Source organism: Pholis gunnellus (assembly GCF_910591455.1).
Source record: "Pholis gunnellus genome assembly, chromosome: 24".
Classification (NCBI taxonomy): domain Eukaryota; kingdom Metazoa; phylum Chordata; class Actinopteri; order Perciformes; family Pholidae; genus Pholis; species Pholis gunnellus.
The window spans coordinates 452,187-472,249 of NC_136551.1; the positions used below are offsets into that span (position 1 = coordinate 452,187).

Genomic DNA, 20,063 nt, shown 5'->3' on the forward strand with positions numbered 1-20,063 from the left:
CCTCCCCCTGTGTGTGTGTGTGTCTCAGGTGCTGGGCTGGATCTCAGAGGGGGAGGTGATGCTGTCGTCCTGCATGTTGAACTCCAGCTGTCTGTCTGAAGCTGAGCAGCTGCAGCGGGAACACGAGCGCCTCCAGCAGGCCATCGAGGTAACTGCACGCAAACCACGACGTTCTTTAAACAGTCGCCCTTTAACTCAGCCAGGAGCCGTAGAAACCCTCGTTATTGCCAGGTTTCCACTATGACGTCATGATTGATTCATCTGAGACCAACAAACCAGAGAAGCTTTGACTGAAATCACGGCTGCATGTCAACAGAAATATGAGTTTTCATTGTGTGTGATATTATCTTTTTGAGAACCAAACACTAATATTTAGTGCACGTGAACGTGTCCGTGTCCTCGTGTGGATGTATAGATAAAGACTGGATTGTCTCTGCAGGCTCTGCTCCACGCTGACTCCCTGCAGAGGACCCACCAGGTGGCTCTGGCTCTGCAGCAGAGAGCCGAGCTGCTGGTCAGGTGAGTCACGGCTTACATCACGCATTAGCATTAGCATTAGCATCACAAGCTGTATTTACATCCACATACATGGAGAGTATTTACAAATCCAGTGTTTGAGCGACAGCAGGTGAGGTTTAAACGCAGTAGAGTCATTTTCTCATAGACGTCTACACAACCAGTGGAGTTTCAAGCTAGCGGTTTCCACCCTTGCTTCCGGTCGTTATGCTAAGCTAAGCTAACGCCTCCCCCCCTCAGGTCAGGTCACTATGACCCAGATGCAGTGAGGTCTTGTGCCCAGACGGTGGCGCTGCACTGGCAGACTCTGATGCTGAGGATCGAGGACCGACTCAAACTGGTCAACGCCTCCGCAGCCTTCTACAGGACGTCCCAGCAGGTCTGCCCGTCTGTCTGCCCGTCTGTCTGTCTGTGGCACACCGGTCTGTCTGTACTACCCGTCTGTCTGCCCCCTCCAGGTGTGCGGCGTGCTGGAGAGTCTGGAGCAGGAGTACCGCCGGGAGGAGGACTGGTGTGGAGGAGGAGAGAGGCAGCCGGAGCTCCTCCTGCCGCTCGTCAGCAAACACATGGAGCAGAAGGAGGCGTTCCTGAAGGTGACGGGGGGGAGGGGCCTAGCAACAGTGACTAAGGGGGAAGGGGGCGGGGCTTTAAATGTTGTCAAATAATGAAGTGTTTCGTATTCTTGTGAGGTTTTAAAAGTGACGAACTAAAGGTTTAATGTTTTGGTCTTTCAGGCCTGCACTCTGGCGAGACGGAACGCCGAAGTCTTCCTCAAGTACATCCACCGGAACAGCGTTACCATGGCGAACATCTCGGGCCACAGCGTGTCGGGGGTCACCGAGGTCACGGGTCACTCCAGGGTCCCGGAGCAGCAGGTCAAAGGTGAAACTGGAGAAGTCCAGAGGACCCAGTGAAGAGCCCTGAGGGACGCCGCGGTTCATCAGTTTGGTTATAAACAGTAAAAGGTTTTTACTGATCCAGGTGTGTGTGTGTGTGTGTGTGTGTGTGTGCAGGTATCCTCAGTGAGCTCCTCCAGAGGGAGAACCGAGTCCTCCACTTCTGGACTCTGAAGAAGCGTAGACTGGATCAGTGCCAGCAGTACCTGATGTTCCAGAGCCACGCCCACCAGGTACACTGCTGCCGTGAAGTGACTCAGTTTGTTTCTTTAGTTTGGAGGATTGTTGGTCAGAGTGTTGTATTGTGTGTTTTCTTTGCTGCAGGCTCTGGATTGGCTGCAGCAGTCAGGTGACCACTATCTGGTAACGCACACGACGCCGGGGGCAACCGTGGTCGAGACGCAAGAACTGCTGAATCAACACCGAGAGTTCTGTGTATCCGCCAAGGTGACAACACGTGTTCAAATACACACATATATACGTATTTATATATAGATATGTACACTTACCGGCCCTCTTTGCCTCTCAGCACACACAGGAAAAGGTTCACCTCCTCATCCAATTGGCCGAGAGCATGCTGGCTAAAGGACACGCCCACCGGGCCGAGCTCCGCCGCTGCGTGTCCGCGGTGGACAAACGGTACCGAGACTTCACCGTCCGGATGACTCAGTACCGCCACCTGCTGGAGGCGGCACTGGGAGGCTGCTCACAGGTACTAGTACACGGAGTACAGTAGTATTTAGAGGCTATTAAGTACAGCAGTAGTACCTGTAGTATTTTGTGTGTAGACTCTATTAAATACAGCTGTAGTACTAGTAGTATTTAGTGTGTAGAACTGTGTTTTTAAACTACGGTGTCCCTGTCAGGACAATAAGGACTTGGAGTTGGAGCTGATCCCAAACAGCCTGTCGGACTCAGACCCCGAGGTGAACCTGTCCGACCCAAGTCACCAGGTCAGCGACGAGAAGAGGCGCTCTGCCCGCAAGAAAGAGTGAGTACTACTAGTACTAGTATACTACTAAGGTATGAAAGTATTACCACTGTACATGCTGTGATGACGTGTTTTTGTGTATCTCAGGTACATCATGGCTGAGCTGCTTCAAACTGAGAGAGTCTACGTCAGAGATCTGCAGGAGTGTATTGAGGTACACACTTATAGTACTGCAGTACAACACAGTACCACAGCTCGTAGCATACAAGTACTGAAGTACAACACAGTACTTTCCTCATAGTAATACCTTTTCCTCGTGCAGACGTACCTGTGGGAGATGACGAGCGGCTCAGAGGACGTCCCACCTGGTCTCAGCAACAAGGACGACATCGTGTTCGGAAACATCCAGGACATCTTCGAGTTCCACAACAGGTACTACTGCAAGATATACTACCAAATATACTGCATTAGTACACAAACATGACATTATTTTACATGATATTTACTACACCACTGCAACCTACTGTAGTACTGCAGAAAGTTCTCCAGTACTACACAACCATTTGTTGCCCAATGTACTACAGTACCACTGCAGTATATGTATTGTACTCTGTGTTTTGTAGTATTTTCCTGAAGGAGCTGGAAAACTACGAACAGCTTCCCGAGGATGTCGGACACTGTTTCGTTACCTGGGTAACCACTTTGTTGTCTTTTAAAAAACAAATAAACAACAGATTAAAATACTGCAAATAGTACTAGTATTCAGTAAATAGTACTAGTACTCGGTAAACGTTTTGTGTTCCAGGCGGATAAGTTCCACATGTACGTGACGTACTGCAGAAACAAACCAGACTCCAGTTTACTGATCCAGCAGCAAGGAGCCGGGTTCTTTGAGGTCTGTTTACAACTTCTGTTTACCATCGAAACAACAACAACAACTTCTGTTTACCATCGAAACAACAACAACAACTTCTGTTTACCATCGAAACAACAACAATAACTTCTGTTTACCATCGAAAACAACAATAATAACTTCTGTTTACCATCGAAACAACAACAATAACTTCTGTTTACCATCGAAACAACAATAATAACTTCTGTTTACCATCGAAACAACAACAATAACTTCTGTTTACCATCGAAACAACAATAATAACTTCTGTTTACCATCGAAACAACAACAATAACTTCTGTTTACCATCGAAACAACAATAATAACTTGTGTTTACCATCGAAACAACAACAATAACTTCTGTTTACCATCGAAACAACAATAATAACTTCTGTTTACCATCGAAACAACAACAATAACTTCTGTTTACCATCGAAACAACAATAATAACTTCTGTTTACCATCGAAACAACAACAATAACTTCTGTTTACCATCGAAACAACAATAATAACTTCTGTTTACCATCGAAACAACAATAATAACTTGTGTTTACCATCGAAACAACAACAATAACTTCTGTTTACCATCGAAACAACAACAATAACTTGTGTTTACCATCGAAACAACAACAATAACTTGTGTTTACCATCGAAACAACAACAATAACTTCTGTTTACCATCGAAACAACAATAATAACTTGTGTTTACCATCAAAACAACAATAACAACAATAATAACTTGTGTTTACCATCGAAACAACAACAATAACTTCTGTTTACCATCGAAACAACAATAATAACTTGTGTTTACCATCAAAACAACAATAACAACAATAATAACTTCTGTTTACCATCGAAACAACAACAATAACAACAACAACTTGTGTTTACCATCGAAATCCAATCTGAAGGGTTGTGAGATGTTTAACATTTCTTCAGTTCATGTGTTAACAGTTTGGTTTAAAACTACCTTTGAACCAGTTTCCTGTTGGTTTTGTTTGCAGGAGGTCCAGAGGAGACACGGTCTGACCAACTCCATCTCCTCAGCTCTCATCAAACCAGTTCAGAGGATCACCAAATACCAGCTGCTGCTCAAGGTGATACTACTTTAACTAAGTATAAAAGACTATCGTTTGAGTATAAACCCTCAGAAAACCTCAGTTTACATATTTGTTTATATGTAAACATAAATATAAACTCTAATCAATATGTAACTACAATATTTCCTACAAATTGCTCTTTTTAATTATATAAGTATGTGTTAATGGAATTCTTTTATTTCACTTTTTCTTTTCACTGATGGATTAAAAATGTTTTTTTATTATGCTTTTGCCTTTGCAATGTTGATAATACTGATAAAAAGCATAAAAATACTTAAATATAGTATATAATAGCATTTGATTTAGTATATAGCATTTAATATGTTTGATACAGAAATACAACAGATGGAAGAACAATGTAACTGTATTAACATCTTTTCTATTAAATGTAAAAATTATCCCACATACTTCTTTGTGAATAAAAATTGTTTTATTAATATTATTGAGTACATTTGTGTTAATTAGTTTGTTGTGTGTTTACAGGAGTTGTTGGCGTGCTGCGAAGAGGGAAAAGGTGAAATCAAAGAAGGCCTGGACGTGATGCTGAGCGTCCCGAAGAGAGCGAACGATGCTATGCATGTTAGCATGCTGGAAGGTAACGCACAGACGATACGGTCTTTTATTGTGAAGGAGCTGGGGGAGGGGGCTTTTATTTTGAAGGAGCTGGAAGTCTATGAAACTGTGTTTTTTCATTGCTATTTATACTTCTTAAAGAAACTTTCGGGACTTCTTAGAGCTTGAAACACATAAATCCTACCGAATGATATTACCGATGATCTCACCTGCTGTGACGTCCCGCTCAGGTCTGGAGGAGGGTCTGGAGGTGCAGGGTGAGCTCCTCCTCCAGGACTCCTTCCTGGTCTGGGAGCCCAAGTCTCTGATCAGGAAGGGGCGGGACCGGCACCTCTTCCTGTTCGAGCTGTCACTCATCTTCAGCAAGGAGATCAAGGACTCGTCCGGACGAATCAAATATCTCTACAAGAGCAGACTGAGGGTAAAACATACCAACACATTCAACACGCGTCCACGTTTGAGAGTCTATCATTAACATCTATGGTTTTTATGAGGACATTTATGGAGGATATCAAAATAATGAGGCAGTGTTCTCACTACTTAAACTTTGTGAACACAAAGAAAACTAAATAGTGTGATCATGGTTTATGGGGACACACTTGCTTTGTCATACAATTTACAGAAAAATGTCCTCACAATCAGGTTAAACCAACACACAGATCTGACAATATTCACCTGTGGCTGTCTCACTCTCCCCACCTGTCGCTCTCTCAGACCTCAGAGCTCGGGGTAACGGAGCACATCGAGGGGGATCCCTGCAAGTTCGCTCTGTGGGTCGGACGAACGCCGACGTCCGACAACAAGACGGTCCTGAAGGTTCGTGCTGATCCGACGACATTTTCAAAAAGTTGTTTTTGACAATACTTTAAAGGTGTCGTCTCCCCGTCGTACCCGTTCCTCCACAGGCGTCGTCGCTGGAGCTGAAGCAGGAGTGGGTCCGCAGCATTCGACAGGTGATCCAGGAGAGGCGTGGCCACCTGCGGGGCGCTCTGAGGGAGCCCATCCCCCTCCCCAAAACACCAAACCCCACCCTGGGGCGACAGCGCAGCATCAGCCGCAGGTCAGAAACACAGGAAACACGTTAGAGGCCTCCTGTCATGTGATCAAACTCACACTTTATACGACCAGCCTGATGGATTTATTCACACTTTGTTATTTCTGCTAAAATATGTGAAACGTTAAATCACTCACAAAACACACGTCCGTCTGTCCGTCTGTCGTCAGGGAGACCAGCGAGGACGCAGACAGTCTGGGCGACGCCAGCAGTCAGCCAGACACCGTCTCCATCGCCTCCAGAACGTCACAGAACACTGCCGACAGCGACAAGGTAACTAACACACACACACACACACACACACACTCCAGAGGGGCGTGTCACACAGGCTGATGACATCACCGCTGTTGCAGCTGGTCCGGGTGTGTTTCTTCCTCTCTTCAGTCGTCAGATAGTTTTCTAGGAAACTCTCGCTTCTTTCTCTGCTCTTCTTCATGAGGTACGTTTGATTTGTTCTACCTGCCGTGAAGCTGAGGGCGGGGTTTAGACACACTGGCTGTGAGCTGTTTGATAGTTTATAGAAGCTTGTTGGAAGTAAACTACACATGAACTTACTAATGCATGAACTTAAAATGTATCAAAAGTAGAATTAAAAAATGTCTAATACATTATGTTAATAATTACTTTCATTATCGATTAATCTGCAGATTATTTTCTTGATTAATTGATTAATCGTCCGTCAGAAAACTATTTTTAAACTTCTTTTTTTGTCAGATATTCTGTTTAATATGAAATAAATCACAGAAAAGCAGCAAATCTCGGACATTTCTACATAAAAAATTACTAAAATTATTAATTAATTAAAAAAATACTTGATCGACCAATTGAGTAATTGACTGCAACTCCTAATAATATTGGATTAATATAAACAGATGCATTAATGTTTAAATACCATTTGAATTTGAATGATATTAAAATTCTACACTGATCATATTTATTCTAAACTAAATATGAATTTATAAAATGTAACTAAGTACATTTACTCAAGTACTGTTCTGAAGTACAATTTTGCTATATTTTTAATTGGATACCTTTTACTGATACTACATTTATCTGATACTTTTGAGATAAAAACACATTTTAATGCAGTACTGTACTACCACTCTAGTAGTACACAAAGTATCTAATATCGTCTCCACATTAACAAACTACAACATTAGTGCTTCAGTAGATGTTCACGTGTTTGTATCGTCTGCGTGTTTCACCTCACATCTGCATTTGATTTTGGACGGGGAACACCCCAGCACTCCCAGGAGACGCTCTGAGGGCGTGTGTGTTTTCTACACCAGCTGGAAGACATGTGCTCCGTCAACACACACACACACACACACACACGTGTCACATGGTGTGTTCTAGCCCGCTGTGGTTGGACGGGTCGAGAACATATGTTAGGTTGATTCACGGGTCATGTTTTTGTCTTTAGTCTTCAATCTGCTGCAGAAAGACTTGAATTATAATCAATGATTTTATCTCTGCAGTACATTCCTCTAGTAACGCTACATGTGTAATAATCACCCGTCTGTCTGCCTGTCTGTCTCTCCAGCTGTCGGGAGGCTGTGAGTTAGTGGTGGTGTTGTTGGATTTCTCCTCCGGTGGACCCGGAGAGCTCGGTGTCCGCTGTGGTCAGACGGTGGAGCTGGTGGAGCGCTCGGCCGAACGGCCCGGGTGGTGTCTGGTCAGAACGACGGATCAAACGCCCCCGCAGGTAACCAATCAAACGCTCCGGAAACAGTTTATAAATGTAACAAAATAACAAACTAAATGTCCCCACATAACAAAACAAACATCCCACCAGGGAGCAGAAGTAACAAATATAATGAAATAAATGTCCCAGCAAATTAAAAAAGGTTACATTTGTAACTAAACATTTGTAACTGAACATTTGTAACTAAACATTTGTAACTGAACATTTGTAACTAAACATTTGTAACTAAACATTTGTAACTAAACATTTGGAACTGAACATTTGTAACTAAACATTTGTAACTGAACATTTGTAACTAAACATTTGTAACTAAACATTTGTAACTGAACATTTGTAACTAAACATTTGTAACTCAACATTTGTAACTAAACATTTGTAACTGAACATTTGTAACTCAACATTTGTAACTCAACATTTGTAACTGAACATTTGTAACTAAACATTTGTAACTCAACATTTGTAACTAAACATTTGTAACTGAACATTTGTAACTAAACATTTGTAACTCAACATTTGTAACTAAACATTTGTAACTGAACATTTGTAACTAAACATTTGTAACTGAACATTTGTAACTAAACATTTGTAACTCAACATTTGTAACTAAACATTTGTAACTGAACATTTGTAACTAAACATTTGTAACTCAACATTTGTAACTAAACATTTGTAACTAAACATTTGTAACTGAACATTTGTAACTAAACATTTGTAACTCAACATTTGTAACTAAACATTTGTAACTGAACATTTGTAACTAAACATTTGTAACTCAACATTTGTAACTAAACATTTGTAACTCAACATTTGTAACTAAACATTTGTAACTGAACATTTGTAACTAAACATTTGTAACTCAACATTTGTAACTAAACATTTGTAACTAAACATTTGTAACTAAACATTTGTAACTAAACATTTGTAACGTCTTTGTGTCGTCTCCTGCAGGAGGGTCTACTGCCGATGAGCGCCCTCTGCCTGTCACACTCCCACAGTGCAGCCGACATGGAGGGGCTCATCCCGGCTTCCACCACCTCCTCCTCCAGCACTTCCTCTACGAGCACAACCACCTCCTCCTCCTTCAACTCCTCCTCCACCACCACCACCTCCTCCTCTAATGCCTCCAACTCCTCGTCCAATGCAGGGAGGGGTGAGTACATGGATTTACTTTGCCCGATGTCACTTCCTGTTTGAACAGAGGGAACTTTAAACATCCTCACGGTGTTGAGACGTCTCACTTCCTGTCTCTCTCTCTCTAAATATTTAAATCCCTGCTTGTAAAGTTCTGTTGCTGTTTGTTCTGCAGCTCAGCATGAAAAATTAAAACACATTTTGTTTGTTTGTTTGTTAGGATCTGCCGCTTCGCATTAGCATCATAACTGTGTGTGTCTTAAAGAGACAGTACGTCGTATTCCCTTTGTTCTGAACTTCAATCCTGGAAAAGAAATTAAATGTCCCCACAAGTCACAAAGACACATTTAATGTCCCCACAAGTCACAAAGACAAATTAAATGTCCCCACAAGTCACAAAGACAAACTAAATGTCCCCACAAGTCACAAAGACAAACTAAATGTCCCCACAAGTCACAAAGACAAACTAAATGTCCCCACAAGTCACAAAGACAAACTAAATGTCCCCACAAGAAACAAAGGTACAAACTTTATCTTTTAAAATGTTTTAAGTTCCCACATGAAACAAAGTGATATTCATCTGTAATTATTATTTTTCATTGTCATTCATCATTGTTTAGTTTTTTAAAGATCCTACACAAACACAACAAGCCTCTCTATCCACACAACAAGAAAATAAAAAGACTGTTTTGTAGTTTCAGGGTTAAAACTGAACCACATGAAAGAGAATCTGTAATCTGGTTTGACAAGATGTCTCATTCTCACAGAGACAGACAGACAAGAGGTGAGACAGTTTCACAGTTAAACATTGACCTGAAGGAGGTTCAGACTCAACAGGAACATCCTGACTTAGTGTGTGTGTGTGTGTGTGTGTGTGTGTGTGGCTACCTGCTGTGTCACAAAACAATGAGCTGCAGTTTAAAAATAAAGTCGTCTCTCTTTACATCTAATTTAGATTCATTTAGTTTTATTCCACTTCATGGTTTATTTTTTCACATACATTTATTTGTTTTGTTTTTTACAATATAACAGTATAGCTGTTCAGAATTATTGTTTAATTTTATTTAAATGTAGCTTGTTTTTATAACACTTTCTTTCTTTAGTATAAGATTTAATTGTTTTGTTTTATTTTGTCTTGATTACTTAACATTTTATAAAAAAAAAATGTTTTTATATATATGTATTACTAATTTTTTAAGTATTATATTTTGATTTTCCTATTTTATTTTATGACTTAATTCAATACTTTTTTTAGATTTGTTAATTTTAATGTTTTTTGTTTGTCCATTAGATTCATTTGTATCATATTCTATTTTATTCACACTTCCCTTGTTTTATTTTATATATATATATATAAATATATATATATATATATATATATATATATATATATATATTTAAATCCTAATTGTAATGAATTTTATTTTATTTCATCTTTACTTTGTTTGTACTTTTCTTCACATCCTAATGTTTTTCTTTGTAAACCCCCGCCTTCCTCTAGCCCCGCCCCCATGGCTAAGCCCCGCCCCTCCAGAGCTCTGACTGTAGTTTCATTCAGCTCTGTAGAGAGAGAGACAGAAACACCTCTCTGTCCGTCTGTCCTTTATTTTTAAACATTTATTTTTGTGAATGGATCGATGCTGAAGCATGCGGCGGGGCACAGGTGCATGCTGGGATTGTTCCGCTGTTTGGGGATGGATTGTGGGAAAGGGAGAGGACGATCGAGGTGGGTTTATAATGTGAGAGAGAGAGAGAGAGAGACGGGTGTTTGAGAGGAAACATGAGTGTGTATGTTAATGAGTGACAGAACAAGGTGACCTGTCTGTCTGCCTGTCTCTCTACCGTCACACTTTACCTCAAATCCTGCAGGAGGAATGTTGTGTTTCCACGTGTTGAGCAGGAGCTGCAGGTTTTATTATCTGACGTTAACACACCCGACGGAGTCCAGTCTGCAGGAGGTCCGACCTGAAACTCTCTGCTTTAATCATTTACTTCACAGCGTACAAATACAACTTATACAAATACCAGCAGAAATGTACTGAAAGTATCAAATGTAAAAGTACTCAAAAAGGTTTTCTTAGAGACACAAGATAAAATACTTGTATTATTCTATTTTCTATATATATTCTATTATTTAAAGTAGTTTCCTGCAGTTTTTTGGGTGAAATAAAACATGTACATTTATGTGAATATATTGATTCACTATGAAAATGTATTCTTGGACCAATTTATTATTTGTGTCTAATTAATATCAATAACTTTCAACTTTTACACACATTTGTTGCTTTCTTCTTATTGTGGTGTTTGTCTTGTTTGTTGGATGTATAAGTACGCTGACATACTTCAGATGTGAATATATTAATCAATCAATGATTCTAAGTTTCCTTAAATACTTTAATGACATTTTGTATTTCCTGTCATCACCTTGTCACCGTTGTTTAATGTGTCAAAACAACTGAAACTCTTTCATATAGTTCACTTTCTTTCTTGTATTTATTAACGTGACCGCTTTTTCTCTCTTAAAACGTGAACGTATTCTCTCTTATTAATATTAATAATGATGTTAATATTAATAATGATGTTAATATTAATAATTATGTTAATATTAATATTAATAATGATGTTAATATTAATAATGATATTAATATTAATAATGATGTTAATATTAATATTAATAATGATGTTAATATTAATATTAATAATGACGTTAATATTAATATTAATAATGACGTTAATATTAATATTAATGACGTTAATATTAATATTAATAATGACGTTAATATTAATATTAATGACGTTAATATTAATATTAATAATGACGTTAATATTAATATTAATGACGTTAATATTAATATTAATAATGATGTTAATATTAATAATGATATTAATATTAATAATGATGTTAATATTAATATTAATAATGATGTTAATATTAATATTAATAATGACGTTAATATTAATAATGACGTTAATATTAATATTAATGACGTTAATATTAATATTTGTATTTGTGTTCTCTGCAGACTCCGGTCTGTACGGCTCTGATGGACTCCAGACGTCCGGCCAAAGTGAGACGACGTCCCCGTCACTCACATTTACTGACTCTGCTGATGTCCAGTGAACTCACCGTGGTCGTTTTGTTTCAGGTGCCGTCTGTCCCGCGGCGTTCGGAGTGGGCGGAGCTCCCGGGGGCGCCGTCGGCTCTCCGGGGCCAAAACGCAGCGGCTCTGGAACCGGAAACACCCTGAAGGTACACGTAGTACTGTCATCAGACACAATACACTCTAGTTGCAGTACTACTACCATGAGTATGAAAATACCTCATTCTACATATATTACATGCAACAAAAAGGAAAGCCGGAGTTCAGATTCTGTGTTTGTTGCAGCGCTGGCTGACGAGTCCCGTCCGGAGGCTGAGTCAGGGCAAAGCCGACGGACAGAAGAAACCTCCAATCAGAACCAGGAGGCGGGACAACAGGCCGGAGCTGGCCACGCCCCTCACCGGCAACGCACAGACGGTAAAATAAAAACATTAAAAAAAAACATAAAGAAACAGCGACGACCGGAAAGATAAAAGCTTTTGTGTTTTGAGCAGAAGGCGAGGAAGGAGGAGGCGGGGCAGAGCGGAGGGGAGGAGGAGCCAGAGGAGGAGAGCAACACCTTCCTACCTCCTCCCATGCAGATCATCAAAGACCCAAACAACCCCGAGGTTCTTCTTCTCTTATTTCATGACATACAAAATACACAACACCACAATTCAAGTTAGAGAAATGTCTACATTTCTCTAACTTGTGTATCTGTGATGTTTCTGTAACTTGTGTATCTGTGATGTTTCTCTAACTTGTGTATCTGTGATGTTTCTGTAACTTGTGTATCTGTGATGTTTCTGTAACTTGTGTATCTGTGATGTTTCTGTAACTTGTGTATCTGTGATGTTTCTGTAACTTGTGTATCTGTGATGTTTCTGTAACTTGTGTATCTGTGATGTTTCTGTAACTTGTGTATCTGTGATGTTTCTGTAACTTGTGTATCTGTGATGTTTCTGTAACTTGTGTATCTGTGATGTTTCTGTAACTTGTGTATCTGTGATGTTTCTGTAACTTGTGTATCTGTGATGTTTCTGTAACTTGTGTATCTGTGATGTTTCTGTAACTTGTGTATCTGTGATGTTTGGTTCTCAGGCTCTGGATTCGGATCAGGGCTCCAACGAGTCGGACACGGAGCAGAGGAACAAAGCTCTGAGAGGACGAATGTGAGACGAACAGAATCAGAATAATAAATGTGTGAAAATCAAGAAGAAAAAGATTTGAAACGTGTGTTTTTCAGGTTTGTGGTGAACGAGATGATCCAATCAGAGAAGGACTACGTGAAGGACCTGGCTGTGATCGTGGAGGTGAGACGTTTATAGTTTATATCCGATGATTATAAATGATTTATACCTTATATATAACACATGAATATTGTGTTTGTGTCTCAGGGCTTCATGTCCCGGCTGGAGGTCCGAGGAATCCCAGAGGACATGAGAGGAAAAGACAAGATCGTCTTTGGAAACATCCAGCAGATCTACGACTGGCACCGCGAGTCCGTCACACGCTAATAACGTTATTAATAATCGTGTTATTGATGATAACAGAACACTGACTCACTGTGTGTGTGTTCAGTTTCTTCTTGGTGGAGTTGGACCGATGTGTTCAGAATCACGACCTGCTGGCCGACCTCTTCATCCGACACGTGAGTCTCACCGAAACACAGTTATGAGTTATTATCTGGTTTAACATGTCACAGTACTGCAGGAATACTCAGATTACAGCATGTTAATAATGTACGTGTGTGTGTGCTGCAGGAGCGCCGCCTGCACATGTACGTGGTCTACTGTCAGAACAAGCCGAGGTCAGAGTTCATCGTCATCGAGTACGAGAGCTTCTTCGAGGTAAACACGATCTATCTGGACTTCAGCAGGAGAACTGATGAACTCGATGAAATCATTGTTCTGCAACACAAACGACGGACGAATGAACCTGTCTGTCTGTCTGTCTGTCTGTCTGTCTGTCTGTCTGTCTGTCTGTCTGTCTGTCTGTCTGTCTGCAGGACATCCAGCATGAGATCAGCTGCAGGATGTCGATCAGTGATTATCTGATCAAACCCATCCAGAGAATCACCAAATACCAGCTGCTGCTGAAGGTCTGTGAGGATCTACTGACGTTATGTAAATACTGTGTGTATATATATATATATATTTATATATAATCATTTATATAAATCACTTGTCTGTCTGTCTTTCAGGATTTTCTCAAGTATACGTCCAAAGCAGGACTCGACTGTGAAGAGATCGAGGTACATCGTTTGGTTTTTAGATTTAAATACAAACCACAAAAGAACCCTTTGCCCTACTTGTACACATTTAAAGTTGTAGTACACTACTTGTACACATTTAAAGTAGTAGTACACTACTTGTACACATTTAAAGTAGTAGTACACTACTTGTACACATTTAAAGTAGTAGTACACGACTTGTACACATTTAAAGTAGTAGTACACTACTTGTACACATTTAAAGTAGTAGTACACTACTTGTACACATTTAAAGTAGTAGTACACTACTTGTACACATTTAAAGTAGTAGTACACGACTTGTACACATTTAAAGTAGTAGTACACTACTTTCTTTGAGTGGGATTATTATTATTGTTCAGTGAACCAGAATAAATCAAAGAATGTGGTTTTGTCATGATGATGGTGGCGTTAAAAGATTTACGCAGGACGGTGAATCATTAAACTTTGGTAATATTAAACTGTGTGTGTGTGTGTGTGTGTGTGTGTGTGTGTGTGTGTGTGTGTGTGTGTGTGTGTGTGTGTGTGTGTGTGTGTGTGTGTGTGTGTGTGTGTGTGTGTGTGTGTGTGTGTGTGTGTGTGCAGAAAGCGGTGGAGCTGATGTCATTGGTGCCGAAGCGCTGCAACGACATGATGAACCTGGGACGCCTGCAGGGATACGAGGTAAAACAAAACGACTGATGTCTGTCTGACAGTTCATTTAAGATATAAACTACAACGATCGATGCGTTTAATAACGAATGTTCTCACATAGAGCTACAGACTAAACTAAAGTTACACTATTCATAAGGCAAACTATAAAGGACCCAGAATAGAACCCTGAGGAACCCCAAACGTGAGCCCCGAGGCCTCTGACCGTTGTTGTTGTGGTCCAGGGGAAGCTGACGTCTCAGGGGAAGCTGCTGCAGCAGGAGACCTTCTGTGTGTGGGAGCAGGACGGAGGAGTTCTGTCTCGCAGCAAAGAGCGCAGAGTGTTCCTGTTCGAGCAGATCGTTATCTTCAGCGAACTGCTGCGCAAAGGCTCCAACAACCCGGGGTACCAGTTCAAGAACAGCATCAAGGTGGGACTGCAGGCTTTGTATCGGCTGCAGGCGTGGATGTGTGTGTCCACACTGGGAATGATGGGACTCATTTTGTCTGTGTGTGTGTGTGTGTGTGTGTGTGTGTGTGTGTGTGTGTGTGTGGTCAGGTGAGTTACCTGGCGATGCAGGACAGCGTGGACGGGGAACCCTGTAAGTTGGTGTTGTGGTCTCGGGGTTCGGCGGAGCGCTTCACGCTGCAGGCGTCCTCCGCCGGCATCAAGACCACCTGGGTAGAGACCATCGCCACCCTGCTGGATGCACAGAACAACTTCCTGTCAGGTGAGTACATCCACGTTGTGTCATTGGACCCGGCTGAGTCTCCCGAAACCGTCTTGGATGTCTCTGAGTCCCCTTCATCTTGAAGGTTTAGTTGAACCTGAGTCTGTTTGAACTCCCAACAGCTCTTCAGTCTCCCATTGAGTACCAGAGGAAGGAGGGCGGCATCTCGGTGACCCGGCCTTTGTCGTCAGGGCGACCGCCGTCGGCCCCGCCCACGCCCAACGGCCACGCCCCTCAGCCTCCTCCTGACAGCGAGCAGGACGACCAGGTCTGGACTCGCCCCTCCTCATCGTACCCTCTCGTACCTGATTTCTTCTGATTGTTGCTAAATGTGAGCATTGACCCGTAGGAGCTGGTGCTGGTGCTGCAGGACTTCGTGGCGGTTCGGGAGGACGAGATCTCCGTGTTTCGGGGGGAGAAGGTTCAGATTCTGGCGTCCAACCAGCAGGGCCAGAGTCTGGTGTACCGGCCGGCCAACAGCGACTCTCCGGCCGCCGAGGGCTGGGTGGCACGCAGTATCCTCAACACACACTGACGCACGCAAATATACGCAACAGTACACTGACAGCAGAGTCCGGTTTACTACCAGTACACACATGAAATACTGCAAGGTAACAGGGCCAGAGGCATGCTGGGAAATCATTTGATGACGGTGAGCGGTGCAGCCTTCAGGTGGAGACGTCCAACACAACATAAAACATCTCAACAGCTCCAGATGTTTTCTGTAGCGCCGCCATCTTGGATGCGTTGTCGATGATTTTAACAGGGTTTGGGCCGGAACGTAACTTTCTACCCAGCGACCCCTCGGAGGGTCCCGACCCTTATGTTGGGCCAGATGTCTCCATCCTCCAGGCTCCACAGTCACAGCTGAGCGATAGCGAATGTTTCCCGACACACTTTAACCCTGGTTACCTGCCAGTATTAGGCTCCTCCCTCCTGGTGCTTCAACATTCAACCAAAAACACGCCTCCAGTCCGCGCCTCGTCCAATCAGACGTCGCCGTCCAGTTTACTGCCCCCCCCCCCCCCGGAGCAATGATGACGTCACAGACTGTCTCCTGCGTGATGTCAGCGGGAGGGAGGCCACACGACCACATCGTCGTCACCGACGACAACAAACTGTGATTCCAGGAGACGAGAGACGACTAAAAAAAAAGTTACAAAATAATAAAAAGCCTCCTGGAGACCCGTCAGCCAATCAGAACGGCCCTCTGCTCTCTGCGCGTCATCCTGTTAATAGTGTGTATAAACAGACTGAGGACACACACACACACTCCACACAAACACCCCACTGCTATGATGATGATGATGAAGATTTAACGATGATGATGATGATAAATAAGAATAATAGAAGCTGTTTTTCACCTCAACTAGAAAAAAAAAGAGAAGCTGTTTTGTCATATTGTGTGTGTGTGTGTGTGTGTGAGAGAATGTGTGTGTGTGTGTGTGTTATTGACGACGTCCTGTGTGTGTTTTTCCACGGACAGTTAGGTGGTGTCCCGGTGTAGCGTTGCCATGACGACTCGTTGTGTTTGCGGTGACACCAGTTTTTTTGTCTTTTTAGCGAACCAGAGCTGCCGCCGTCCCTCCTTCCTCCTCCTTCCTCCTTCCCTTCCCTTCCTCCTTCCTCCTCCTTCCCTTCCTCCTTCCTCCTCCTTCCCTTCCTCCTTCCCTTCCTCCCCTCTTGTACATGCAGCTCTGGTTAGTTTGGATATTATGCATTTCTTGTTCCTGTAAATAGACCAGACCTCCAACTGCTACTCCACTAACTCTGGACACTGAAAACCTCTCTCTCTCTCTCTCTCTCTCTCTCTCTCTCTCTCTCTCTCTCTCTCTCTCTCTACCTCTCTCTGTGTCTCTCTCTCTCTCTCTCTCTCTCTCTGTTTCTCTGGTGCCATTCTCAGACAACACCCCGGTCCTTAAGGAGCTCTGCAGCCCGTCCAGTGCACTCCAGAGGGCTTAAGGTGGGAAGTAGTGCACCATGAAGGGTGTAGGGAGAGTTTAAGGTGGAACGCTGCCTTAAAATGCAGCTCAGGAGGTTGTAATTGTGAGAACGAGTAGCGTTACAGAGCAACACACAGCGGTTATTGTGCGTCTCAGCAGGTTAAAGCGTTTGTTTACGGAGCTGATATTGTTTATTGTTTTAAAGAATCTCAACTTTTAAACCACGAGAAAGAGACGAGAAGACTTCATGCACGGTTACAGCGTTAAAGTCCTCTTTCATTATTCAAACTATTACTTGTAAAACATGTAAAGTTATGAAAGAAAACACAAACCGTGTGTTTAACCTGCTGAGGTGTTGCTCTTGAACGCTCTTTAACGCCGCGTTCATGTCCCGTGAAAGAGGAAAACATGGACTCAAGTCTGTTGTTCAAAGTATTTAAATACGAACTTCTTCACAGTATTTATATCCCGTCTTACTGACGCCAACGCTCTGCAACTCGTCTTTCCCTTCACACGTTGACGCGGCGTTACTGAGGTGAAGGACACTTTAAAAAATGGACGCTACCTTTGTTTCCTTTTCCAGGAATGTTAATGTCAACAACAACAACAACAAAGAGTAGAAAACAAAGGAAAGTATCGTCTGTGGGGTCCAATGTCTTGAACAAAATGTCTCAACTAGAGAACTTGGAGTGCACCAGAAAGGATTTAGGAAGGATGGTAGTGCACTATAAAGGATATAGGGTGCACTAAAGAAGGGAGCAAGGTAGTGCACTATAAAGGATATAGGGTGCACTAAAGAAGGGAGCAAGGTAGTGCACTAAGCAGAGTTTAAGGAGGGAAATAGCACACTATGAAGGGGCCTAATGGGGAGCTAGTGCACTACGGAGGACGTAGCGTGCACCACCAGAGGTTGAAGGTGTAACGTAGTGCACTAGGAGGGCGTAGGGTGCTGTTTGAGACCTAGCCTTGTTGCCGATCGGCGAACTCAACTCACCAATCAAACAGTGTTATTTGTACAGAACTAACAGCTGCTAACTGACCGCTAACAGCTCTCTGTCGTCGTTTGTAATAAACTTCATTTTTCATCCAAAAACTATCTGTACGTGGTGTTTTATTCTCTGTGAATCCATAAATCTATATATTATTATTATTGATTATATACCTGCTGATGTAGATCAGTGTTGGAGAAAATGTGTATTTAGTTATTGTTGTAATGTTTGATGGATTATTCATTGAATCAGCCGATATGCTGATGATGTTCTTCTCTCCGTCAATAAGAACCAAAAAGTCTCCAGATGGTTTTATTTACATGTCAAACAGTTTGTGTCACATGACAGAATGCTGTTGAACTGGATGTAGAACGAGCTTGTGCTCGGCTGCTTTTATTGTGAAACTCTTGAAACAGGAAGCTGTTCCTGTTTAAATCAAAGCTTCCAGTTTCTTTGACCAATGACGCGGATTCCTTCTTTTTATTCAGCTGCTGCTCAGAGATCTTTGTTCTCCGTCACTAAACTAAAGAACATCTATAAGTAAAAAGATGTGTTTGTGTCTTTAGAACACGTCATCAGTTTGTCGTTTATATGATGTCATAACGCTGACTCGACGCTTAGAGCGAGACGTGAACTCCGCTCTCTGGATTCAAAGTCTTTGTCCTTCACGTTACTTTTTCCTGTTTTCCTGTTTAACTGTTATTGTTTCTAGGTCGAGTCATCGGTCGGCGCGGACCGTCACAGAGCAGTTAAATCCTGATAAGAGCTGTAAAGCAGTAAACTAATCAAACCAATTACACAGCAGCAGATAAAGAGAGTCTGAAGTTCAAACTTTATCTCTGCTTCGTCACATCAACATAGAAATACACACGTTTATCCAAACTTTAATCCCAGAAGAGAACCAAACTATTAAAGAAGCTTTCTTTTTCTTATCTGATCAAACATATAAATAACAATTAGTCATCAACTAAACCAATAAAAGTCAAACATTCTTTAGGATCAGCTGCTTGTACACTGAATGTTGAACAGACTTTTTATTTTATAGACAAAATTTATAAAAATTTATAAAAAGTTATAAAATAGTTGCAGCTGCATTGAGAATATTTTGATGGACAGTAATTTAAATCAGATTTAAAATGTAAATAAATGTGTTTAAACTGACTTCATCAGTGGTAACAATGTCTTATAGATGCATGGACATAGTTTATGGCGGACTGGATTCAGATGGGTGATAGTGGGATTAGATGTCACAACGACCGGCTCGTTATCGTCCGTTCACAGATAATCAGTCGGTTCAAGGATTCCTCCGGCAGCACCTTTTGTGTCAGCATGTTCCCTTTCAAATTAAAAGCACAAGCAGGTAATGAATCGATGTAGATTCGCAGTGAAACACGGCGTCTGAACTGAAACTCAACGCTGTTTGTTTCTCTTTCTGAAAGACTTGTTTCAGTGACTGAGGCCCAGATAAAGCTCAGTCCATGTTGTTCTCACTGTAATCATGTGGAGCTTTAAGTAGGTCTGAGGTCGTCAGACCACAGTCTTTTATTGTGAAAAGCAGAGTGAAGTCCACAGCAGAGCGGTTACATAATCCACTACATGTGTACGTTTTCTGAGATCTGGAGATCGTCCCGTAGAGCGACG

The 20,063-nt window shown here is 41.9% G+C and overlaps 1 protein-coding gene across 1 annotated transcript in view; it reads left to right on the forward strand.

Moving 5' to 3' along the window:
* Positions 1-16,438, forward strand: part of LOC306715617 (kalirin-like) — a gene marked incomplete at its 5' end in the record, with an annotated part of 29,565 nt that extends 13,127 nt beyond the window's left edge. The window contains 37 exon segments of the mRNA XM_079186039.1: positions 29-148; positions 440-519; positions 757-895; positions 975-1,109; positions 1,251-1,398; positions 1,530-1,645; positions 1,737-1,859; positions 1,942-2,124; positions 2,279-2,403; positions 2,491-2,557; positions 2,666-2,775; positions 2,967-3,036; positions 3,149-3,238; positions 4,240-4,332; positions 4,819-4,930; positions 5,139-5,329; positions 5,623-5,724; positions 5,814-5,980; positions 6,133-6,235; positions 7,506-7,667; positions 8,616-8,817; positions 11,822-11,866; positions 11,945-12,048; positions 12,185-12,316; positions 12,394-12,507; positions 12,980-13,050; positions 13,125-13,191; positions 13,276-13,379; positions 13,460-13,529; positions 13,642-13,728; positions 13,887-13,979; positions 14,082-14,132; positions 14,715-14,792; positions 15,005-15,190; positions 15,319-15,490; positions 15,613-15,758; positions 15,840-16,438. Of these exon segments, the coding sequence (XP_079042165.1) occupies positions 29-148; positions 440-519; positions 757-895; positions 975-1,109; positions 1,251-1,398; positions 1,530-1,645; positions 1,737-1,859; positions 1,942-2,124; positions 2,279-2,403; positions 2,491-2,557; positions 2,666-2,775; positions 2,967-3,036; positions 3,149-3,238; positions 4,240-4,332; positions 4,819-4,930; positions 5,139-5,329; positions 5,623-5,724; positions 5,814-5,980; positions 6,133-6,235; positions 7,506-7,667; positions 8,616-8,817; positions 11,822-11,866; positions 11,945-12,048; positions 12,185-12,316; positions 12,394-12,507; positions 12,980-13,050; positions 13,125-13,191; positions 13,276-13,379; positions 13,460-13,529; positions 13,642-13,728; positions 13,887-13,979; positions 14,082-14,132; positions 14,715-14,792; positions 15,005-15,190; positions 15,319-15,490; positions 15,613-15,758; positions 15,840-16,025 (4,344 nt within the window). The 3' untranslated portion in view covers positions 16,026-16,438.
* Between the last annotated feature and the right edge of the window lie 3,625 nt (positions 16,439-20,063).